At 33.1% G+C, this 26190-nt stretch overlaps 2 protein-coding genes across 2 annotated transcripts; both read right to left on the bottom strand.

Annotated features, from left to right (window-relative positions):
* Positions 1–228: 228 nt before the first annotated feature.
* Positions 229–3113, bottom strand: LOC120157844 (probable sugar phosphate/phosphate translocator At3g11320). The gene is made up of 4 exons (XM_039168848.1): positions 2357–3113; positions 1316–1419; positions 1007–1235; positions 229–787 (listed from the first exon to the last, which is right to left on the bottom strand). Exons 1-4 carry the CDS (start codon positions 2795–2797, stop codon positions 641–643), a joined length of 921 nt encoding a protein of 306 aa, XP_039024779.1. The 5' UTR covers positions 2798–3113; the 3' UTR covers positions 229–640.
* A 14278-nt stretch (positions 3114–17391) lies between these two features.
* Positions 17392–20611, bottom strand: LOC120157842 (proline transporter 2-like). The gene is made up of 7 exons (XM_039168847.1): positions 20478–20611; positions 19722–19946; positions 19524–19618; positions 19103–19292; positions 18394–18518; positions 18058–18273; positions 17392–17972 (listed from the first exon to the last, which is right to left on the bottom strand). Exons 1-7 carry the CDS (start codon positions 20572–20574, stop codon positions 17595–17597), a joined length of 1326 nt encoding a protein of 441 aa, XP_039024778.1. The 5' UTR covers positions 20575–20611; the 3' UTR covers positions 17392–17594.
* Positions 20612–26190: the final 5579 nt, after the last annotated feature.

Below are 26190 nucleotides of genomic sequence, written 5' to 3'. Positions count from 1 at the left end.
TCCTTTAAAGCATACTTGTTCAACTTTTCATCCGACATGATAAAACATCGGTGCGTGATATAATCTTATATAACTGTGTATACGGTGTGGGATATAAAGCGGTACATATTTGGTATAGGACATCCAAGATTTTAAGGTGCCAAGCAGGACCAAGATCAAGTTTACTATCATAGATAGAACGGTCCTAATGAATATTATATATATTTTTTTCCAAACGATAAAATGGTAAAAATGGTAAAAATCATGAGATTCCTTTTCCATTAATCAATCAACACCGCAAATTGTAACAACAGATCGACTGTGTAGTAATACAAATTTTACAACCTTTTTTCTTTCTTTTGCCCTGAAAGAATAAAAAACATAAAAACAATATTCCTCTACAGCCCCAAGCTGGGAGTGATAGAGACGAATCAGTCACTTATTGGAGTTTCTAATTTTTGACCATATCATGCAGATGTTGCTAGTTCAAAAGAAAATGCGGTTTCCCAAGCTTCAAGGGTAAAGAAAGTATTGAATCCATGGCATCATATGCTGCAATACAGCCCCGGACGTACCTGCCTCTTTGAACATTGTTGCAGTCCTCATGATAAAGGAAACAAAATATACAATGATCACACTCATATCGTGTATCTAGGATGCCTCATTTGCTTCGTTTCTTGGCTTCGCTGTAGAGTATAACCCCAAAGACCGTGAGTGCATAACCAAGCATTCCAGTAACAGAGACTCGGTTTCTAAAAATTAAAATCAAAACCACCACAGCCACTGCTCCTTTTGCGTTTCCTAGAACCTGCATGACAAAAACATCCCAGTGATTCAAAAAGATTAAGATCCCGTGCTAAGAATTTTCTTATTTGCTCTTTCTTATTAAGTATACTAATGCGACATCACCTTCATACCACAATTTAAGAAGATGCACTATAAACGAAGCAATTTCCTAATAGCCATTAAAATGGGGAGGGAGGGAAAGTTGGAGAGGAGGATTGAACAAGTATCACAGATATCACACCTGTAAAGTCAGGGCGCTGGTGTGTTTCGTGACCAAAAAGTTGGTCAAATTCACAAAATATGCTAGTGCTGAGTTGAATATTAGATACCAAATGATCTTGGTGTCGTCTCTAGCAAGGGCAAGGGTAATACCGACCACATCTTCTTCCATAACGAGCGTTGCAGGAAGTAGAAATACAACAGCTATTGGCGCCATGTAGAGAAGGAGGTTCATGGAATTCAGCTTCTCCCTAAAATAAAGTTAACAAGAATATGAAAATCATGCCATCAACCACCAAGCAGAAGCATAGGCATATAAAACATTCCTCACCCTTCAGAAGAAAGCAAAATTCCTTGTAAAACTGACTTGAGAGCTCTTGCAGCTGTAGCCGAAATGCACATGATAAAACCGAATAGATGGAAACTAGGTTCACCCTATGCTCAAATAAGAAAAATGGAAACTAACAATCAAAGTCAGATTAAGCAAATGAACTATAATATTGTGAATAATGCAGAACACAGTTTAAAAGTTATAAAGAGAAAAAAGAAGAAATTCAAGGGTCTCTGGATCGAATAAAGAAGCAAAATTCCAGAATATAGCTTCTAAATGCCACAATCACAACATACAATATGAGAAATGCAAGCATAAGGAGGAAAGATAAAGTTTGATGAATCATAACCAATAAGTTAATGATTTAATCATTGATTGTCCACAAGTTGAGGTCATTATATTGAAAAATCTCCAAACTAAGCTAAAAACAACTGCAAAATCAGTAAGTTCCAAAGAGCAAGATATGTAATTTAAGGCTCACAGTCCTTGCTTCGGAAACTAAATAGAGCTTAAAGCAAATACTTCATAATTCTAACTTCAAAGTACTGCAATCCTAGCTATTAATGGATTCTTTATGCTACAGGTCGCCAATGTAAATTGTAATCTAAATGAGACTTAAATCCACTACTTTACCACTAGACAAATACTTTAAACCTCTCATCTCACATCAAAATAATCACATTGGCCATAATATCAAGGAGGAATGGCATCATATTCCCCCATCATTTCCCTCTCTGTTGTCCGTTAAAGCCGTGCCAAAACTAACAGGATTGAATTCTAACATTTCCATTATCTAATAAAAAAATATAAAGCTCAACACAAATTAGAAAATCAACACAAGTTTGAACGAAATAAAGTAAATAAATTTCCACATTCCAATAAAATCCCCTAAAAAAAAGGATAAATATAAAAAAATATAGAAGTGACAAAATTAGCAGATAAACAGACATAAAATTCAACAAACCGAAGCAGAACAAAATGCAGTTCCTTAAAAGCAGCTAAAATTTTCATTAACCAAAAGAAAGTAAACAAAATGCATACCCCACTAGCAATGATAACCCCGGCAACAACAGGGACAAGGGTAAGATAAGTAAGCCAAGCCTCCCTCTTCAATGTCATCAAGTAGGCGAAGATCGCAGTAAAAAACGGCGTCGTAGCGCCGACGGCCTGATTAAAACTAACCGGCAGAAACCTCAGAGAAATATTGCCGAACACAACTGATATACAAAAGACCAAACTCAAAGCCGAGATCTTGAGAAACTGAACCCTGGATCGAATGGTCTGCATTGGAACCATCTTCATCCAAGCAATTGCGATGTAGCTTAGCAAGGAACAAGCTGTCATGTGACACATGGTTAAGAAGATTGGGTATTTGAAACCATAATTGCTTAGTAAATACTTGTTCAACAGCAAGACACTAATGTTGGACGAGTACCATGATGCTACTAGCCCGATCGTGAACAATTTCGATGTGTTTTTCATGGTTCTTTTTGGGGTTTGAAGATCTGGGTATCTTTATTTTGAGGAAGAAAGAGCTGGTTTTGAATAAATGAACGAAATTGCTATTGTATGAAGATGGATCTGGGTGGACTTGTGGGAATTATGGGTTATTTTGGTGGGGAAAAAAGGATTATTTTGGGATGATTCCATGGATCTGATTCAAGTTTCTCATTACACGATCAATGAATCCCAAAGACAATAAAATTCAGAATTCTGACTTGGAAAAAAAAAAGGAGAAAAATCTTGTTTTGAGGAAGTCCAAAGGAAAAGGAAAAGAAAGTGGCTGCTACTCTGCAAATTTCTCCGAGGCTAGAAGAAGAAGAGGGCAGAAAGATTTTTAAAGCACATGTGGTAAACGCATGTGTTTATTTCTTGGGTAAAGTTCAAAATCGGTCACTAACCTATTCTACAATAATAATTTGATCAGTTAACTTTTAAAAGTTATAAAATAAACATTAAACTTTTAATTACATGGAACACAAATAAAAAATAGTTTTCAAACGAGAAGAATCTGAATGAATCCCAACTCGAAACTTCTCATTCATACTGAAGGGTAATTTGAATGAAATTTATTTTCTGTTTTGTTTTTTTTATTACGACGATTCAATTTTTTTTTTTAATGTATTTGACAATTAAAGCTGGCGAAGAAACCTTTTAGTATTTCATATCTTTAGAATCTCAATAAATAGCATTTATTTCTAGAATTTTAGTTAAATTTTTACTAAACAATGGCTTTTTGTAGTTGTACCCTACAATTTTACTTGATTTTACGGGAGTTACTTGAATTTGTTTCTCAGTCTTTATAGAAAAGTTAGTGTATAAATAGGGCTAAGGGGGGGGGGATACCCCCAAACTATACTATTATTTTGTTTTGCATTTAAAGTTTCTGAAGACGCCTAAAATGTATAGTTGATCTTTCCAATACTTATAAATATTGCACGTTGAAATTTTGTTTAGTAAGCATGAACATTGTAAAATGATATATGCAAAAAAGAAAGAAAGAAAGAAGGATATCAATTGGGGTTATAAAGAGAAATCCATGGAAATTTTGGTTATATATTTTAAATTTGTAAATAAAAAAAAAGAGTTGAAGTTGCATACGTATTCCAAAGGATTAAAGAATGCGCAGTTCAAGTTTTGTCAAAAAATGAATTTAAAACGAATGAGAGATCGGAAAAAAATAAGAAAATTAAGAACTAAAATTAACAACTAATGACAATTAACAGGGCAGTGGCTGTTTTAAAAAAATTCAAAGTTTAATATCTATTTTATAATTTTTGAAAGTTAAATGTTCATTTTAGGATAGTTTAGTGGACATTTTGAACTTTATCCTTATTAATTAATAAAGTTTATTTTGTTGTTTTGAGGTAAGCTTGAAAGGTCATTGTTAATGGTGGGAAAGGTATAAGCTGTGATGTTTGAAGATGGGTAGTTGATTAATTGTTTAGTTATTATTGGTTTTATATTAATGTTTATTAAATGAATTAAACACGAACGATACGTCTTTGATTCATTTATATTTATGTTAAATGTGTTTATCATTGGATTTTAACATCGACTCCATATTAAGTATATTTTAACCTTTGAAATTATACGAAAGAGAATTATAGAAAATATAATCCCTATATAGAATGTGTGTTATATGGATGTGATGTAAGGATGAATTTAATAAATTGTTAGGTTAACTATTAAGGAACGGATTTTATAACAAATTTTGATATATTAGAATAATTTATTTTATTCATTAATGAGATATTGTTAGTGAGTTTATTACAAATAGAACTTAAGAATTCAAATTATATTTTAGAAGTAACAAATTAAATTTACATATTTTAAATTCTCTCCCTTACTCGTAAAGTTTTTTTTTAACCTCAAAAAAATCACTTACAAACGGATAAAATAAGAATAGTTATTACAAATAATAAAAAATAATACACGTGATAATTAATAACTTGATATGTAAAACTAAAATTATATAGGAAAATAATTAAAAAATTGATCAACTCAACCAACATCACCAAAACTATATATGTATATGGGTCGACAAGTTGATTTCTTTTATTTCCATTCTTCAATATATCCATTTGTCCTTAATCTTTTCAATTATGCCGGTGAGTATACCTAAATATATTCTTTGGAGGAATATTTATCTAACAAATTAATGGATACACTCCACATTTAATGTTAATTAATCATCATATTAAATTTCTAAACTCTTGTTAGAACAACCCTTAAAATTATTGTCTAAGACTTCTGTTCATTTATTATTTTCAAATATAATTTATACAAGATGTCAATACCATATTAAAAAAAGAAAAGAAAAGACAAATGTAAGTCAAAGTTAGTGTATAATGTCATGGGCTGCGGAGTTGGGCTCGAGACATTGGTGCAAGTATCCGACCAAGAGGTTCAAGATAGAGTATCGGGCTTGACAAGACCACCAGACTTGGCCCATCACTTGAAGAATGTTGTGGAGTCCGTTCACATTGGCTGTGCAAAAAAAGAAAAGTGGCACCTTATCGGATTGTGTCCATATAGGAAGCGCGGATATGAAAAGAGACAACAGATCATAAGAGACTGTGGTGTAATCTTACCATATCAAGTGTGATCAACCATCCAAGGAAAGAATCATGCTAATTGATGTGATGAAATGGTGGTTTGGGTGTTTTCCCTTAAATAGGGGATTTGATTGATGTAGTTTCCTTAGATACAAAGATTTGAAACTAATTAGGATCATCTTAGTCGTTGATGTAAATAGATCTAGGCCATTGATTTAGATGGAGCTCAAGTATAAATAGAGAGCCTCCCCTCCTCATTTGTAACATCTCATTCCATTCATTCTTTTGAGAGAGTAATAAAGTTCTTAGGCATTTACTCTATCTCTTGTGTGTTTTGTTCTTAAGTCTCTTTGTGTTGTTTCTTCTCTTGGTGGCTAGGAGTAGCCACGCTTGTGTTTGTACTTTCACACCGTAGTCCAACCATGTTGGTGTTAAAGCTTCCACATCCTAGAAGCCTTGAGGGCTTGGTTCCAACCTTGGTGAATTTGCATGCTCACTAGGCTTGGGTATGGCTTACTTAGTCGCAGAGAATACCCATAAATATCGAGAAGCATCTAAGACTGCTCCTCCCATTAGACCTTAACTCTGATATTGCGACAATTTGGGCTTAAAGGTTCTGAGGGCGTGACAAGTGGTATCAGAGTGAGTCATTGTGGGAAGACAACGATTGTTTCATACGTGTTTGGTGGAAGTGGTAAACTAGGTAAGTTTGATTTACTTACCGTATTGTCAATTTACTTTGGTAGTTAAGTTGGCAAGGATTTGCGCTTGAGCTAGTCAGGGGTGATTGAGCTAGTTCGTGGTAAAGAAGTTCGAGATGGCAAAACCAAGAGTTAGAACTTTAAGGGAGTCAATAGCTTTAGTACAGAAAAATGTTACTAGGTTAGAGGATTTAGATAGTCGGACCGAGAAAGAGGTACATAAGCTACTCGATGAGTTCAGTGAAAAAACTTCTGAGTACGTGATGGAGTTGCTGGATAACAGGTTAGAAATATTAACTTGGTTGGAGAAAAGGGTTATAAGACTTGAAAAAGACGAGGAAGAGGCCAAAGAGACCTAGGGTGTTGTGGAGTCTCACCTTGATAAATTGAAGTCCATGGAGGACAGGTTCAAGGACGAGACGCACCAAGTTCTCAATGAGTTAGAGATGGTTCAAGGAAGTAATGCCCATGAAGTCGAGATGATGGCTTTGAGAAATGAGGTGGATGATCTCAAGGGTGAGCTACTCATGTGTATGGGTGCAATGAGTAAATGGGGTGTGCTCAAGACCTTATTGGAAGGACTTAGACCATGCGCGAAGCTCGTAGTGGAACAAGTTGATGCCCAGAGACTTTCAGAGGCCATAGATGTAGAGCTTGCGGGGGGCAAGAAAACCAACATAGAGTCATCCAGGCCCACGTCGAGGGAATATGGCAATGGTAAGGGAGACCAAGGAAAGGTGCAATAGAAATATGGTGGAGAAAGTTGTTTGAATGGCCAAGGTGGGTCATCGACTGTTTGTAGCCAAGGGAAGCCATCAAGGGGGAATGGCAAGGCTGAGTTAGTGGTGGAGAAGAAGGCGAGAAAAAAGGAGATCAAGTGTTACTTCTGTGATGGTCCCCATGTGATAAGGGGATGTCCCAAGAATCGACTAGCTGTCATTGTCAAAGGGATAGACGAGTCTGGAGAGGGAGCAGCAAGATGTGGTACGACTACAGGTGTTAAAGTAGTTAACCCAGGATCGAAACGTGATGAGACTGTAGATGTCAAAGCAATCAAGCACAATGGGAAAATTGGTGAGATAGCTAGTGAAGCCGTCAAGCCGAGGGTAAAAATGGAGTAGTTAAAGTGTTACCGGTGTAAGGGGCCTCACAAGGTGCGTTAGTGTCCAAATCGAACCAAGTAATATAGGGAAAGAACCGGGCCGAGGATGATGAGCCTGCAAGACTTGGTGCGATAAGGTTTGTTTTTGCCAAGGCGATTGGTAGCCAAGTGCATAAATGGATATCCATGTCCAATGAGGTTGAAGATCTCGCCGAGCATGTTCAAGCGGAGAAGAATAGGGCTTCAAAGACCATAATGGAGAAGGGTCGAAGGGAGTTAAGAAAAGGAGGGACAAGGCAATCATGGAACCACCAACGAGCAATGTGGGAAAGGAACGAAAGACTTCGAGTAAAAAGTGTCAACGCAACAGGAGGAAACGAACTTCAAGGAAGAAGATCCAGGATAACAAGGGAGCACGAACTTCAGAAAGGAGTGATCGATGCATGAAGTGTCAGACTTCGTGTAGAGTAAATGCAACAGAAATGGAGGTATATTTCAAACACAATTCTAGTGTTTCTGAGTTTGATTTGTCATCTTTGATGAGTATAAGTGTGGAGAAACCTAACCATCCGTGTGGAGAGATCAAAGGATTGAGGGATAATTCTAAGCCTTCGCTAGAAGGATAAGGGAGTCCAAGTAGATGAAAATCAAAGTTGATAGGAGAAGGATCCTATGGGGGAGATGTGCCCAAAGCGGACATCACTTGCATGCAAGAGCCAAAGCAAGAACAGTCTGTATGGGAAGACAAAGTCTTTATATGGGGACGCGAGCAAGCTGAGGCATCAAACAACCAAGACGATAGGGGGAATTGTGCGAAGGATCGTGGAGTTACATGGCAATAGGAACCAAGGCAAGTAGTTCGTATGGGAGGACTACAACAAGCCGAGGCGTCGAGAAGTATCCAATGTGAACTAGCCTAAGCATTGGGTCTGGTCCATTGTTGGGATTGATGATGAAGCTAAATTGACAACCGAATGATTTCCCAAGAGAGGGTGAATTGGTTTTTTGAAATTAAGGAGTAAGGAGTAAAAAGGATAGGAAAAATTGCACAAGGATTTATAGTTGTTGGACTTCTCATCCAATTCTACATCCACTACCTTAGCTCCTCACTAAGGATTTTCTAACAAATTCACTAATTTGTTCTTTCTTTTTATAGGATCAAGAGATAACCTTTACAACTCTCTAGCTTTTCAAAGTCTTAGCTAGAACCAATCCCCTTGTCACAAAGAAAAGAAATATAAACAAGAAAACCTCTTAAAGGAAGGTGTTTACAAAATTAAGCTCACTAAAACACTAATATTTACAAGAGAAATGAAAATAAGAATGTAAAATTATTCTCTTGTATTTGATTGCTTGGATAGGTGTTCTAAGCCTTCTTCAAGTGTCTTCAACTTGTTTTTACATGTTGGAATGAGTTTGTGGTCGTTTTTAGCCGTTAGAGATGATTTGGAGCCGTTGAGGATTAATTTTCTGCAAAATAAAACTACTCAGGACAAGAGTATCGGTACTCCTTTAATGAGTATCTGTACTACATTTATAATTTTTAAATAAACTACATGTTAAATACCGTTGGGCTTGACTAATATCGATACTATGCTTCATGGTATCGATACTACTGTGTAAACTAGTATCAGTACTCCTTTGAGTATCGATACCTATTTTGCATTCTAGAATTTGAGCTATTTGGAAAACATTGGTAGTATCAATACTTCTCCTACCTTTAGTATTGGTACCACGTGAACAATATATGTTCTGTTCATGCAATATTGATACTGCAAGAATAATATCGGTACTACGTACCTAGAAAAACATTTTTGTGCTCAAATTCTATTTTAATGGAATTTGAATTATTTTTGAAAACTTTGAACAAATTCAATCAAGTCCAAAAACATTTTGCCTTAATTTGTTATATCAAAATATTATAAAACATGGTTCAACAATCTCCCCCTTTTTGATACAACAAAACATTTGAAAAATTGTTTTTTGGCAAAACTCCCCCTTAATAAAATATTTCATGAAAAAGAGACAAATTTTGGAAAATATTAAAGCTCCCCATTTTTCATTGAGAAATTGAATTTTTCAAACCTATGCTTCTCCCTCCTTTTTGTTATATCAAAAATAATTCAAAGTTCAAATATAACAATGGAGAGTAAGTGGTAAATTTTAGCATAAAATCATTTGAAAAATCGAAGCTCCCCTCAATAAAAGCATTCCAAACAAAAAACTGACTTCAAAAGCTTGACACTTAAAAAAATTAAATTTCAACAAAGATGAACAAACATGTTAGTACAAAAAATTCAATATATCCAAGTCTAATATACTTTATGCAATACTAATTGTTGAATTTAAGTGTATGTGCATAAAGTTATCCAAAAATGTTATGCATTAAAAAATTGATATAAATTGTTAGGGATATATCATTTGCAATAAATCATATGCATAAGTATTTAAATTAAGGTCAAAAAATTAAAATTTGTAAAAACAAAGCATTAAAATCAATTTTGACCAAAATCATTATGATGAACGAAAAATTATAAAAAATCATTAAAACTTTAAAATGTCCATCATAATACACTTTTCAACATACATGAGATGAAAAACATAAAATTATTTAAAAGCAAAACTCATACATGCTTAAACTAAACGAGCAACCAATTGTACAAGATAATCAAAATAAGCTTAGAGGTTACCCAATCCATATCAAGTGTGGCTAGAGCATTTGAGTATCTCCACTTTCATCACTATTGCTTCCACACGCCTACAAGGGATATTTATTTGGATTTTGGTATCCAAATTTCTTTAGATCCTTGAACATTAGTTCCAATGCCCCTAATTCCTTTTAGAACTCATACTTGTTTAATTTTAAAACTTTTTTCTTTCTTTAAAGGAAAAGTATGTTCTAAATGACCATGGAAATGACAATGTGAGCATTTTGTCATTTTTAAATATGATGAATTAGTTTGAGAAATTAATTCTTTTTCCTTTGTTAAGCTTTCAAACTTAACTTTAAAATCAAGATTTTCTTTTTCCAAATCATTGATTTTGATTTTTGAAAGCTCAAAATCATTTTCAAAATTTCATTTTGCTTTTAAAAATCCAATTTTGCTTTCAAAAGAAAATCATTTTCAAATTTTAATTTTGAAATTAATTTCTTATATTTGGAATTCATGGTCTCAAATTCCAAATACAATTCATCATAGGCAACTTGTAACTCGTTAAAAGAATACGAATTTGATTCATTAGAGTTAGAAGATACCTGGGGCTCTTCAAGAGCCATTAAAGACAACACCTTTGTTGGTTCTTATTTCTTGTTTACATGAATCTCTTCGAGCTTATTCCAAAGCTCATTGGCATTTGAACAAGGAGAAACTCCTTCATAAACATCGGTACCAAATGTACAAAACAACATGTGCATGTCATTGGCATTTTGTTGAGCTTTCCGTTCTTCGGTATTCCACTCTTTCGTCTTTTTCTTTGGAGAAGAGTAGTCGTTCTCGATCATCTCCTATGCATTAAGATTTTTGGATTGGATGAATAACTTCATTAATTTCTTCCAATGACGACAGTTGGCTCCATTGAAGTATGGAGGCTTGTTAATCGGTTGGGAGTCTTTCATGTGGAATGAGCCGGAGGTGGAAGTCATCTTCTTAATTGTGTCGGGAAAGGATAGAGCTTGTTCAAGGATTATCTCAAGGTTGTTAGACCTTCTTATGAGCCAAGCTCTGATATCAATTGTTGGGATTGATGATTAAGCTCAATTGACAACCGAATGATTTGCCAAGAGAGGTTTTGAAATTAAGGAGTAAGGAGTAAAAAGGATAGGAAAAATTGTACAATGATTTATAGTGGTTCAAATTCTCAACCAAGTCTACATCCACTACTTTAGCTCCTCACTAAGGGTTTTTTAACGAATTCACTAATTTGTTCTTTCTTTTTACAAGATCAAGAGATAACCTTTACAAGTCCCTAGCTTTTCAAAGGCTTAGCTAGAATCAATCCCCTTTTCACAAAGAAAAGAAGTATAAACTATAAAACATCTTAAAGGAAGGTTTTTACAAAATTAAGATCACTAAAACACTAATATTTACAAGAGAAAGGAAAATAAGAATGAAACTCTTTGTGTTTGATTGCTTGGATATGTGTTCTAACCCTTCTTCAAGTGTCCTCAACTTGTTTTTTATATGTTGGAATGAGTTTGTGGTCGTTTCTAGCTGTTGGGGATGATTTGGAGTCGTTAGGGATTAATTTTCTGCAAAATAAAACTACCCAGGACAGGGAGTATTGGTACTCCTTTAATGAGTATCGGTACTACCTTTATAATTTTTAAATAAACTAGCTGTTAAAGACCGTTGACCAATATCAATACTATGCTTCATAGTATCGATACTACTATGTAAAGTAATATCGGTACCTATTTTGCATTATGGAATTTGAGCTATTTGGAAAACACTGGTAGTATCGGTACTACCTAGAGAGTATTGCTATTTTTTTACCTTTGGTATCGGTACCACGTGAACAATATCAATATTGTTTATGCAGTATCGATACTATAAGAACAATATCGGTACTACATACCCAGAAAAACAGTTTTGTGCTCAAATTCTATTTTAATGGACTTTGAATTATTTTTGAAAACTTTTGAAAATTTTGAACAAATTCAATCAAGTCCAAAAACATTTTGTCTTAATTTATTATATCAAAATATTATAAAACATGGTTCAACATTCATAATTATTGCCACTAGAGATTTAGTTAATGAAAAAATAGGTTCAAAATCCTTGATGGAAATATAGATATTTTTTTAATTAAGCTAAAGTAATTATAAAGTAGTATATGTTTTAAATGCTTTTAATCATTTGATAATGAATGCTCAATCATCGTGTTGTAGTTGTTGGTGTTTGAACCCGTGACCTTTACGAACAACAACGATTCCTTTAACCACTGATGTAAATTAGTTCGTGTGATATAGATATTCTTTTCTATCCAATTAATACATTATATTTTTATTTTATTTTTCAAGAAATTCCATTACTCTTTGGAATTGTTTATTTATGTACATTGTCCTAAATTTACTCCGAATTGGAATTCCTTTGTTATGCTTTTCTTAGTTTACCCCATATGAGAATGTTATTTATGTTTTGGATAAATCACAACAAAAGTAGCTATATTATTAGAAAAATTATAAAGGGTTCGTATATTTAAAAAACAGCAATCTTCTCATTCAATCAATACATAATAATAATCAAGTCATTGTCCCGTTAAATCTCAAAGAACGCTAGACAGTGTCTGTTAGATAATGTTTTAATTAATTTTTGTTAGGAAATTACAACACAAATCACACTATTATTAGTAAGTTTACAAATAGGTCACCTTATTTCAAAAAGTTGGAATCAAGTGACTTAATTAATTTTGTTCAAATGGATAATTTGGATTTCGGACTTTCAAGGGATTGGGAGCTCTATTCGTCGATTTGAACAATTATTGGTGAAAGAAAACACATATCCTAACACAGAGATCATCTGGTGATGGATGACATAGATTAAAATTTAAAAAGTTTGAATACATTGAGATGATTTTGTAACTTTTGAGAAATTCTCGCAAACCTAATATGAAAAATCAAACAAGAAAATCAAAGTTAATCTTATGATGAAATTTGGGTTCATCGACCACTGTAGACGACTAAATTTTATATTATACATGATTTTCTTGTTAAAATAGATTAATTGAATGACTCGATTATAACTTTTTGAAATACATAAACATTTCATGATTAAAATATTTCAAATCGAAGTATCAATTTCGATTTAAAATATAGTAATGTAATTGAGCCAATCGATGCATACAAATACATAAAGGGCAACATATGAAGATTGATCCCATTTACGCTACGCAAATACATGAAGAGTTCATATCATGCTACTCAAAATGCAGCCTGCATTGTTGTGATGTTTGTTTCCAGGTAAGATGTGTTATACAATCCGATACGTAAATAAAAGAAAAATAAAAGATCGAACTTTATTAATAAATGAGGACCATATTATAATAAAGAACCCAAATAATAACAAGAAATCGAACTTGAATCTGGTTAAGGCCTGAAACTACGCAGTTTCCTTAAGACAAATTTTCGGTCACTCCTTCGTGCTTGAGATATCTTGGTTGTATGTCTCCCAAGATACAACAACGATACAATCAGTGCATAATAGCACAACTTGCGAGATCACGAACCAAATCTTGTTAGAGACTATCACCGAAAACAAGAGAGAAAGAAGAGAGTTTTTGAAACGGTATTTATAGTGTTTCACAAGGGAGACGAATTGAAAATAATATATTCGGCTATTAATTAGTATCCGAATAAAAATTAGAAATAATCAATTAATATCACCTTAAAAATATTTCGGCCGTTAATAAGTATCTGAATAAAACGAAAATAATCAATTAACATCGTATGATATAAAATATATTCGTGAATTGATCTCATTTATGCTACGCAAATACATGAAGAGTTCATATCATGCTACTCAAAATGCAGCCCGCATTGTTGTGAAGTTTGTTTCCAGGTAAGATGTATTATACAATTCGAGACGTAAATAAAAGAAAAATAAAAGATCAAACTTTATTAATAAATGAGGACATAAATAAAAGAAAAATAAAAGATCAAACTTTATTAATAAATGAGGACGAACATATTAGAATAAAGAACCTGAATAATAACAGGAAATCGAACTTGAATCTGGTTGAGACCTGCAACTACGCAATTTTCTTAAGACAAATTGTTGGCCACTCCTTGGTGTTCGAGATATCTTGGTCGTTTGTCTCCTATGATACAACAATGATACGATCAGCGCACAGTAGCACAACTTGCGAGATCACGAACCAAATCTTGTTAGAGACTATCACCGAAAATAAGATAATTTTTGAAACGGTATTTATAGTGTTTCACAATGGAGACTAATTGAAAATAATATATTTGGGCTATTAATTAGTATCCAAATAAAATCGGAAATAATCAATCAATAACGCCTTAAAAATATTTCGGCTGCTAATAAGTATCTGAATAAAATCGAAAATAATCAATTAACATCGTATCATATTGAATACATTCGTGAATTGATCCCATTTACGCTACGCAAACACGTGAAGAGTTCATATCATGCTACTAAAAATATAAGCTGCATTGTTGTGAAGTTTGTTTCTATGTAAGATGTGTTATACAATCCGAGACGTAAATAAAAGAAAAATAAAATATCGAACTTTATTAATAAATGAGGAGGAACATATTAGAATAAAGAACCCGAATAATAACAATAAATCGTACCTGAATTTGGTTGAGGCTTGTAACTACACAGTTTCTTTAAGACATTTTTAGCCACTCCTTGGTGTTTGAGATATCTTGGTTGTCTGTCTCCCAGGATACAATAACGATACGATCAACGTACAGTAGCATAACTTGCGAGATCACAAACCAAATCTTGTTAGAGACTATCACCGAAAACAAGAGAGAAAGAGGAGAGTTTTTGAACCGTATTTAACCTAGTAGGTTAGCACGATATTTATAGTGTTTCACAAGGGAGACGAATTGGAAATAATATATTCGGACTATTAATCAGTATCCGAATAAAATCGGAAATAATCAATTAATATAGCCTTAAAATATTTCGGCCTTTAATAAGTATCCGAATAAAATCGGAAATAATCAATTAGCACCATATCATATCAAATATATTCGTGAATTGATCACATTTACGCTATGCAAATACATGAAGAGTTCATATCATTCTACTCAAAATGCAACTTGCATTGTTGTGAAGTTTGTTTCCAGGTAAGATGTGTTATAAAATCCGAGACATAAATAAAAGAAAAATAAAAGATTAAACTTTATTAATAAATGAGGAGGAACAAATTAGAATAAAGAACTCGAATAATAACAGGAAATCGAATTTGAATATGGTTGAGGCATGAAATTACGCAGTTTCCTTAAGACAAATTTTCATCCACTCCTTGGTGCTCGAAATATCTTGGTCATCTACAGGATACAACAACGATACGATCAACACACAATAGCACAACTTGCGAGATCATGAACCAAATCTTGTTAGAGACCATCACCAAAAACAAGAGAGAAAGAAGAGAGTTTTTGAACCGTATTTAACCTAGTAGGTTAGCATGGTATTTATAGTGTTTCAAAAGGGGAGACGAATTGGAAATAATATATTCAGTCTATTAATTAGTATCCAAATAAAATTGGAAATAATCAATTAATACCGCCTAAAAAATATTTTGGTCGTTAATAAGTATCTGAATAAAATCGAAAATAATCAATTAGTATTGTATCATACCGAATATATTCATGAATTGCAAGTCATACCATATTTAATTCGTAGTGGGTAAAATATTCGCAGGCCCCGACCGGTCCGGACATTCGCGTTGCCACGTTTGTTTCCAGGTAAGATGTGTTATACAATCTGAGACGTAAATAAAAGAAAAAATAAAAGATCAAACTTTATTAATAAATGAGGAGGAACATATTAGAATAAATAACCTGAATAATAAGAGGAAATCGAACTTGAATCTGGTTGAGGCCTGCAATTACACAGTTTCCTTAAGACGGATTTTCGGCTACTCTTTGGTGCTCGAGATATCTTGATCGTATGTTTCCCAGGATACAACAACGATATAATCAGCGCACAGTAGCACAACTTACGAGATCGCGAACCAAATCTTGTTAGAGACTATCACCGAAAACAAGAGAAAAAGAAGAGAGTTTTTTAACCATATTTAACCTAATGTATTAGCACATTATTTATAGTTTTTCACAAGGGAGAAGAATTGGAAATAATATATTCGGGCTATTAATCAGTATCAGAATAAAATCGAAATAATCAATTAATACTGCCTGAAAAATATTTCTACAGTTAATAAGTATATGAATAAAATTGGAAATAATCAATTAATATTGTTTTATATCGAATATATTCATGAATTGCAAGTCATACCATATTTAATTCATAGTAGGTAAAATATCCGCAAGCCCCGACCGGTCCGGACATTTACGTCGCCCACGTGTGTTTCCAGGTAAGATGTGTTATACAATCTGAGACGTAAATAAAAGAAAAATAAAAGATCGAACTTTATTAATGAATGAGGAGGAACATATTAGAATAAAGAACTTGAATAATAAGATGAAATCGAACTTGAATCTGGTTGATGCCTGCAATTACGTAATTTCCTTAAGACAAATTTTCAGTCACTCTTTGGTGCTCGAGATATCTTGGCCGTATGTTTCCCAAGATACAACAACGATACGATTAGCGCACTATTGCACAACTTGCGAGATCACGAACCAAATCTTATTAGAGACTATCACCGAAAATAAGAGAGAAAGAGAGAGTTTTTGAACGTATTTAACCTAGTAGGTTAGCACGATATTTATAGTATTTCACAAGAGAGACGAATTGAAAATAATATATTCGAGCTATTAATTAGTATCCAAATAAAATCAAAAATAATCAATTAATACTGTATTATATCAAATATATTTGTGAATTGTAAGTCATACCATATTTAATTCGTAGCGAGTAAAATATCCGTAGGCTCCGACTGGCTCAGACATTTGCATTCGTACAAGTGCGCCTCCAAGTTGGATGGGCTTGAATTTGCACTCCTTACCTTATGCTTGCAAGCAAGGCACAATATTAACTAAAGTCATTCAAGGACTTATAAGTTGGTTTGGCATATAAACATTTTCTTGCTTAATACTACTACAATATGGGATAGTTTTCCCATTTTTCTTACGCAAGACAATTTACATGTAGTCTAATTTGAGCATCAATTTCTCATTCATCACTCAACCATTTTGAGCATATGAGATACCGTTGTAAAGAGCTCACGTAGTTGAATATGAATCACTAAATTCATTATTCGATTTTTCATTTTTACATTTAAAAAATATGCTCCAAAATTTCCAATTTATCACATTTTTTCCAAAAGATGTTCATGTCTGCTACTGATCAATCATTCGTTGATGTTTCTTTTCACTCTTTCTTTAACTACACGCATTTTAGATTTCGATTCCCACACAGCATACGTTTGTTTCGTCGAACTCCTCGGTTTATCCCTCGTTTATGGCTCAAGCATTTGCATCATTCGGACACAAGGTTTCGAAAAGAAACAAGCGTTCAGTTAAAATATTCTGATCTTTTTCAAAATCAAACCGAATTTACAAGCTAGGTAAGATCAAATTAAAATATAATTCAGCTCGGTTTGAATAATATTCTAGTTTTTTTCTAACTTATGAACCGAGAGCTGACAGAATACATTATATTAATATTATTACTCTAATCAAACCCGAATCGAACATTACGTCCGAACCGGAATTCTGTAAATTTTTTCGTGTGTTTTTCTAAACCCCTAGTGTCTAATCACACATCGGCAAATACATGAAATTGTTTGGAATCCAAAGCTATGAGCCTTAAAGATGCAATTGTTGCTGCAACAGACATGATAGCAAAGATAACAACATTGAACCAATGCCAGAGCTTTTGTGACAGACTCAGTTTGTTCTTCTTTGCCACAAGATACATGTGGTTTGCCAGGATAAATGTTAGAGGAAACGTGCTCAACGCCCCCGTAAGGCTCTCAAAATCTCCAAGGAACGGGAGAAGAGCCGACACCAGTGTACTGATAACAAGGTACCCACCCCTTGCTGCGATCCTGAAGGCCAAGTTGTTAAGTTTCAATGCGCTTCCTCGGATACCGAACTTGGTGTCCAAGTACTCATAAGTCGGACTCGCGAATATCTGACAGCGGGTAGCGGAGGAACACGTTAGATTTGTGGAGCATTGCTGAAAGTGGTTGATGTTACAAACAAGTAAACATACTTACATGCAAACAAATGATGGATTGCAGGAAGGCAGAGATGTTTGCAGCCGCCCTAACCCAAAGCGGACCGCTTACACTGTTAAGCAAATATGCGGATGTTGCCGCTCCGTAAGCCCAGTAGCCTATAAAGGTAATGGCAAACATCGGTACAAGTCCGATGGTGAACTGAAAGTACAAAGCTTTAATCATGTTCTTCACTGCAGGCTCCCTCACCGTTGCCTGTTATGAGAAACAATGTCTAAGAAGCAGAGAAAGAAATAGGACCGAATGCAACATGGCTACAAATTGATGACTAATTCATGTTGTTAAAGGAAGAAGTTTCGAGATATCCTGGCCTACCTGTATTTCTGGTAACATTCCAGTATTGAATGCAAACACAAGATTTGCAGATGCTCCTATAGTTGTAAAAATTCTGATGCTTGGTTTCCCATGTATGCTGTAATCTCGAGGAGGTGCATTGATTCCTATAACAACATCGGAATCGTTATTGTCATATCAGCGACACAAAAAGTACATCAGGGTTCCAAATCAAACTCTGAAGAAAGTCACTGCTAATATATCCATCAAGGTAAGCTAACAGCCTTATCCAAAAAAAAAAAAATTGAAAATTTCAATGTTGCAGGAGCTAGGCAATGCCGATTTATTCAATAGACAACAGACAAGAATCTATTTGGTTTTCATGCATATGATTGCTCAAAATCTTCTTTAAGGTTAAACTTTGAGAGTCGGCCAGAGTGTTCAGATATATAATCTAAAGCTCTAAAGTGATCAGCTTCAAGTTCAAGGTAGCTAACAACAAACGCCCAAATGCCTTAGCTCATCAATCGAATCAATATTCCTGTTCCCGTTCCCGGCGAGTAACAACCAACAAAAAGGTTAGCATTGCTTTAACCCTCTTGGAAAGTTCTCATTTTTACAGAGGAAAAGAACTGATTTATTAAGGATTCTATTTGCATTTTCATCTGCAGTTCGATCACCAGTCTGAGATTATTAATTACTTTCCATGTGATAAAGAAGAACAGAGCGAATATCAGATATGGGAACATACCATCTTTAGCTGCAAGCACACATGCCACAATGATATATATAAGGCTAAGAACGGTTGAACATCCCAACCATACTCTTAGAGCTGACAGATGCGGCGTCGATATGGCAAACAAAGTACAAGCAAATCCAGTTATCGCAATACAGTATGGAAGTTTCATGGTGTCCTCATAATTGAAAACGGCAAAGCAAGCCTGCATTTACATGTTCACATGTTAAAGATTTCAGGACTATGATTTCAATATAAACCTTCATGTAAATCAACAAACTGAGTCCTTATTCATGGAGCGGGTAAGCATTAGAAAAAGGTCGGAAATGTTGAGATCGTCTTTGGGATATTCTGCAACCGTTTAGAACAACTATCTTCAACCCAAAATGCAGATTTGACTAGGGAAGTAAGGTGTCTTTAAACAATCTGGTCTTACCTTTAAAGCAGAACCACCCAGAATGAGAAATCCAATGTTAATCATAAACAGGTTGACATATTGCATTCCCCATGTAATAGCATAGGCTCTCCTACCTGTGTTCATCAAGCATAAATAAAAACATAGAATTTGCACATTAAGATCTTAATACTAAATGAGATTCTGCGATTCTGTATTCGATTTACATAAGCCTCGTACCGTATATCTGTGCTGCAAGATCTCTGTATCTGATATGCCGCTTTCCTCCAAGTTCATGGAGCTTTGCAAGAATCATGTTGGCATTCAATGACAACACGGTGGCGAGCAGTAAACCGACTACGCCTCCGATCCAGCCGAGAGGAACCATGATTGTCCCGGAATATCCCAAGACAAATACACTGTTGACAGCAGTGGTCAAAACAAAACCTGCCTGTAGCCATGAATCTGTAAACGAAATTCTAATGAGCACAAATAGAAAATACTAACCCCAGGAGAATAATTCCTGTTTTTGTCACTATTTTGAAATATTCCAGTCATGGTGGAGCAACATCACAAAACCATGAAACTGATTTTTCTATATTTGTAAATCAAAAGCCATTGAAGAAGTTAAAGTACAGCAAACGGAAAAGACAAAACGAGAAAAAGAAATTGTTATGGCCATGAAAATGCCACAAAACAAAAAAAGAAAAAGAAAATTTTTTGTAGCATCAAATACGACACAATAAGTAAATCTAATGATTTTGCACATGACACCAACACTGGGGATCCGAAATGAAACTACTCTTCACTTTGCAGAAAATAAGAAAAAAGAAGATCCCAGAATTCAAACAAAACAAATCTGTCATAACCAAACAAAAGAACATGAAGTGAAACACAAACAGAAAACAAGAAGAAGAAGAAGAAGAAGAAGAAGAAGAAGAAGAAAAGAAAAAGAATAATCTTTTAGGTAGAAAATGTATATTTGTTTGTATGTACCAGTGCTAACAGCATGGGTAGTTTCAGGAACTTCAACATTTAACTTATAATCCTCAACATCATTTGTGGTTTCAGGCATCATGTTTGCCTCTCTCATGTTTCACCCCCCTCTTTCAACTCAACTCTTTGCTCTGCTTAGTATTATCTTCTTCAGATGTATATAATTTTATAAAGGGCAGGGAGGCAGGGACTACTGGATTTATAGCAGCTAAAAAAACATTTTATTTTCCAATTATTGAAAACCTGCGTTTTCTGTTTTATTTTTTATTATTATCTTTTAATAAATTTCCAAAAGAATCAATGCTCTATATTTGGTGCGTGTCAGAATTGTGTAAGCAACTCCTTGCCCTCGGCCTTGACCTGTTTTGCTTCCATACAAAGCACACATTTGCATGTAAATGAAAAAAAGTTTACGGCAGTTCCATCCTCTTGGGACTTTTTTTTTTTTAAAAGGATCAAATTCCAATCATTGAAATTTCAGGTCAATTTTATTCTCTGGGATCAAAACTATCGTAGAAGTCATGCCGTTTCGGTTCGTTTTGTGGGGATCCTTGATACCAATGACTTTGATAACTGGATACAGCTCATGATCCAACAGTGGAAGAGAATGTTGAAGAGTTTGGGCTCTGTGAGCTGATAACATGGAATCCCTCTTTTAGCGGTCTTTAGGAAGATGTTTTCATTGGCAACACCTTCTACTCTCCAAAACCAAAATTAAATCACGTCTTTTTCACTTTTCTTCTCAAATCGTTTTCCTCACTTCCTTTTATCTTTATTTTTTATCATTTGTCAAATAAATCGAAGTTAAATATTCATTTATCAAATGTCAAAGTCTTGAATTTTGGGTCCACCTCTCGGCTTAACACATGTTCTCTCAGGTGATACTTTTATTGAATTATTAAAGTTCACTTTTTTTTTGTTCGTATTCCTGTTATTAAGAAGCTTGATCATATCCTTAATGTTAAGGTCGAGGGTATAGGCATTTTCGCAACAAACAAAGGGAAAAAACACCATACTTTCCAAGTTGCCCAAAGATTAGATTCCAAAATTGAAAGGAGAGAGAAAGTAAAAGTTAAGATTGGGGATAGATTTAGACCCGACAATATTAGAATGGACAAGATTTCGTGACAAAACAAGCTTAATTTAAAACACAACACCCCATAACGCGAAATAAATAAATACAAATATGACACAAAAATTGTTAAAATTTAAATAAATAAATACAAATATGACACAAAAATTGTTAAAATTTATGTAATAACGTGTTATGTTATTTTATTTAAAATTTTATAAATTAAAATTAAAAATGTTGCTTCAAAATATATACATATGATACGAATAAATGGACCGACTAGATTTAAAAAGACTGCTTTATCAAATTCATCGACCAACCGTGACCTTATAAAAAAAATTGCCAGCGTTTTGGATTATTTAGTACATTGCACATGGCCCAATCTCCATTTTCTGGGATCTTTTTCTTTTCTCAATAAAAATTGAATTTCTAAGTGGGTGAAAATTAAATTTATCCATGAACCGGACTTTAACTGAATTATTCTCTTACCCTTTCACCTAAACTTCACTCCAATAGGTCTCAATGGAGCTAAAACTTACTTTCTATATTAATATTTAGATATTTTCCAAATTAAATATTCTTTTAATAAAAATAAAAGTATGGTCTATGATTTGAAATCTCAAAATGATGGTATGAATTTAATGATAAAACGAAACTTTAATGATGTCAAAAGTATGGTCCATTCGTTTTTTTTTTGTATCATCAATCACGTCCATAACGAGTATTCGTATTAGATTATAACTTTTAACCTAAACCTAAATCCTCGACTTTGTTTCATATATCATTTTAATTTTTATCATAAACGAATCTAAACTGAAATCTCGTTTATTTCTTTTGCCCGAATCTATTAAGTAAGTTTACATATGGTAGTTTTACATTTTAATATTCTAGTAATTGTTTAATTAATTTTATTGAATAAATAAAGAAAAAATATAATAAGATTATATAATCTTAACGAAAAAAAGAGAGTATATGGTACTAGTTATATTAATTGATAATCTCCTTTAAACTATCAAATAACACAAACTAACTGTAAATAATTAAATAATAATAATAGAAAAAAAACTTAACCAAATAATTTTATATATAAGATACAAACAAACATCACAACCGAGACGATGAATGATAAATTACTAATATAAGAATAGAATGACAATACGCTGACGTCTGACTTTATCACTCCTCAAGTATGTTATGTCTAGGTGATTGTAAGCAACTATCAATATAAGAAAACTAGCTTGAATGCGTGGGTAAATTAGAAAGATAATCAAATACATGTCAACTGAGACTCATTAAACAAAATTAAAACAACAAAAACTAGATATTAAAAAAAATTAAAAAATTATAAAGATGAGAAAGAAAAAAATGCGAAAGAAGAGAATACTAAAGAAATGAGAAACAATGCATAGTAAAATAATGAGTGACAATCGTTTGGATCAAAGGCCAACAACGCCACCTTCCTAGATAAACAATGAGAAAAAAATACTTCTCAAGTTATACTTGAATCACCGAATTTATAAAGATAATTATACTTTTCATTATGTAAATTTTTTAATCAATTTGATTTTTTATTTTATGGATCTATAATATTATATTTTTTGACGTATATTTAATGATCAAAAGCTTTTTACATTTCATAAATAATGATATATATTTTATCTACTCAAAGATTTGATGTGCACGATCAACTTGAGTAAAGTACTAAGTATATCGGTTAAATTATTAAAATATTAATAAAAATATATAAAACTACTATACTTTTATACTAATATGAATGAATCGTTCCTCATACATACACTTAATAATTTGATACGTTAATAGTCTATAGTTTTATACATCATCTTTTTTTTTAAAAAAAGAAAAGAAAATATACTAATTAATCTTGGTTTCAGATTATGTGCCATCATCAACTTTGCAAATTATGAACAATTGTAGGGATATGTCATGATCCACTACTCTAGTGTAAAATTGAAATCGTTTTTACATAATTTTATATAATTTATATTTTATTAATTTAACTATTAAATTTACAACTATTATTATACTTTTTATTACTATAATTTTTTTTAATAAATCTGATATATCTTTTATAATAATTCAAAATCTGTATCAATATATTCAATGATTGAAAATACTTTACATAAAATAAATTATAAAATATATACTGTATATGGATAAAATATTTAGTGATTAGGGTAATCTTACCTAAAGTTAAAATTATATGAATATATATTCTTTATATTGTTAGAAAATGGTAGGAAGATTTTTCATGGCGTCAAAATTGGCATGCATTCATATTGGGAGAGCACTTTTGTTGTAGGGCCCTAGGAACAAATTTTAGGAGATCTTAACCGTTTATAGAGGGAGACTAACCCTAAATTGACCTAAAATAATAAAAAGATGGAACTCAAAAAAATCATGGGTTAGATTCTATTTGGAAAACAAGTAAAATAAAGGTCAAAAGAACAAATGATGGGGTGGGAGATTATCATTTTAAGGTTGAAAGTAATACGTGCAATATAGGTAAACATAAATAAATAAAAAAATTGTTATAATATTTTTTTATTAAATTATAGTGATTACAAAGTAATATATGTTTTAAATACCCTCAACTATTTAATAATGAAAGATCGATCACCTTGCTGCTTGCTGCAGTCACTGGTGCACGAACTCGGATATTTAAGAACAATAACAATTCTTTTAACCACCAATATAAGTTGATTCATGCACCATTATAATATAATTTATCTTTAAAATAAGAATCATTTAATGATATATTGAATTGATATCAAATCAATTTGTAATACTATTGACACGTACGAGACATTAAATATTTCATTATAATAAGAATAGATATCGATATCATTTATTCCATACTTTCACAACTCTAAATTGTTTAAGGAATGTGTTGAATGATTAGTTGTTGCTGAAATAAATTCGGTCTAGGGTTGGTGACTTGGTGTAGATACAGACTAGTAGTAATATATTTGAAGCCGACCGAAAGACTGTTGAAGAGAGAAATGGTGGATGAAAGAGTTGAGATCAACTCGGCAACGGCAGTTATAATCATAGAACAAAACAGTACTTTTGGACGTGTCGTGTTTTCACAAAAGAAACTTTGTATTATGTATTTATATAATGGCGGGTACTGTCTCCCACCATTTTATATTCAAAGGTTTTACGCTCATTCAGTGCATGAAAAACGATGCTCAAATCCCCTACCATTTCTATGTTTTGTTTCGTCAAATTTGGTTTATGGACACAAATTATTCACAATCATGAAAATCACCGTTCCATTTTAGGGTCAGGACTTTACGTTATCAATTTACAGGAAGAAAATAGGAAATTCAATAGTTTAAACTTTAGATGTAATATATGAATTATTATTTGATATACGAATATATAAAAATTATTTTAATTTTAAATATTAAAATCTAAATTTTTAATTTCTAAATTCTAAAATTTAAAACTTAAATTATACATTTTAAATAAAATATCTAAATTTTAAATAAAATAATTGAATCTTAAAATAGATAAATTTATACAACTTTATAAGTATTAATTAATATTAAATATATATTTTTAAAAATAAAAATTTTATCAAACCCCCTCAATTAAAAAAATTATATTTATAAAAAATAAAAAATATTTTAACCATACTATAATAAATTCTTAATTTCGATCTTGAAATCGCTCAAAATAATTTTTAAGAATTTTTTTCGTGATTTTTAGGCAGCCAGAAGGGGCCCCACGCGCCCCCACGCGTTGCCACTGCGCGTGGGGATGGTCCAAATGACCGTTTTGACCAGTTTTGGCGCATAGTTGACCGGTTTGACCGGTCATAACCCGACCCGACCCGTTTACCCGACCCGATCCGTTTACCCGACCCGATCCGTTTACCCAACCTGACCCGTTGACTGGCGTTGACCACTGTTGATCTGCTTTGACCGGGCATTAAACGACCTTTGACTTCAACCGAGTATTCTTATCCTGACATTTTTCGACGTTCCAAATCCGATTCCGCTGTCTGTTTTTTGAAATTTGAACCCGAAGGCCTCGAAATTGCCGGTCAAACCCGTTGACTTTGATTTTGACCGAAAATTTCAAATTTCCGAAAAGTCATATTTTATGCTTTCGACGTCCTGAATCCGAATCCGAAGTCCGTTTCACCAAATTCGAACCCAGTAAGCCGTCTTTCACTGATTTATCACCCAATTCGATCCGTTTATCGCAATTAAGCTCCGTTTCTGATATAATTTATGTTGATATGAATCTGAGGAATTATTGGAAGTTGAATTGAAGATCAAAGGCATTCGAATAGAATTTTTATGGTCGATCAATATTGCATGGAAATCGAGGTAATACCTTACTACCTCTTTATGCTTTATGGAACATGTTTATATTAATAAATGCATGAACAAGATAATGTTGGTCACTTTGGTGGAGTTGAATAATTTATACACTCGATATGATGTGGTAGAAATTCTGTAACTGATTACGGATCGAATGACTAATATAAGAGATTGAGGAATTGTTAGATTAAATTACAAGTTTGTGATTAGTGATAAAGAAATCAGCCATGTATCTGCAACTTATAATTTATTTCATCAAAGGTTAAATGTTAAAGGTACTTGGATGAAA

This window comes from Hibiscus syriacus, unplaced genomic scaffold (genome assembly GCF_006381635.1).
Source record: "Hibiscus syriacus cultivar Baekdansim isolate YM2019G1 unplaced genomic scaffold, ASM638163v2 tig00111276_pilon, whole genome shotgun sequence".
Lineage (NCBI taxonomy): Eukaryota > Viridiplantae > Streptophyta > Magnoliopsida > Malvales > Malvaceae > Hibiscus > Hibiscus syriacus.
This window is presented reverse-complemented; position numbering and strand designations above follow the sequence as displayed.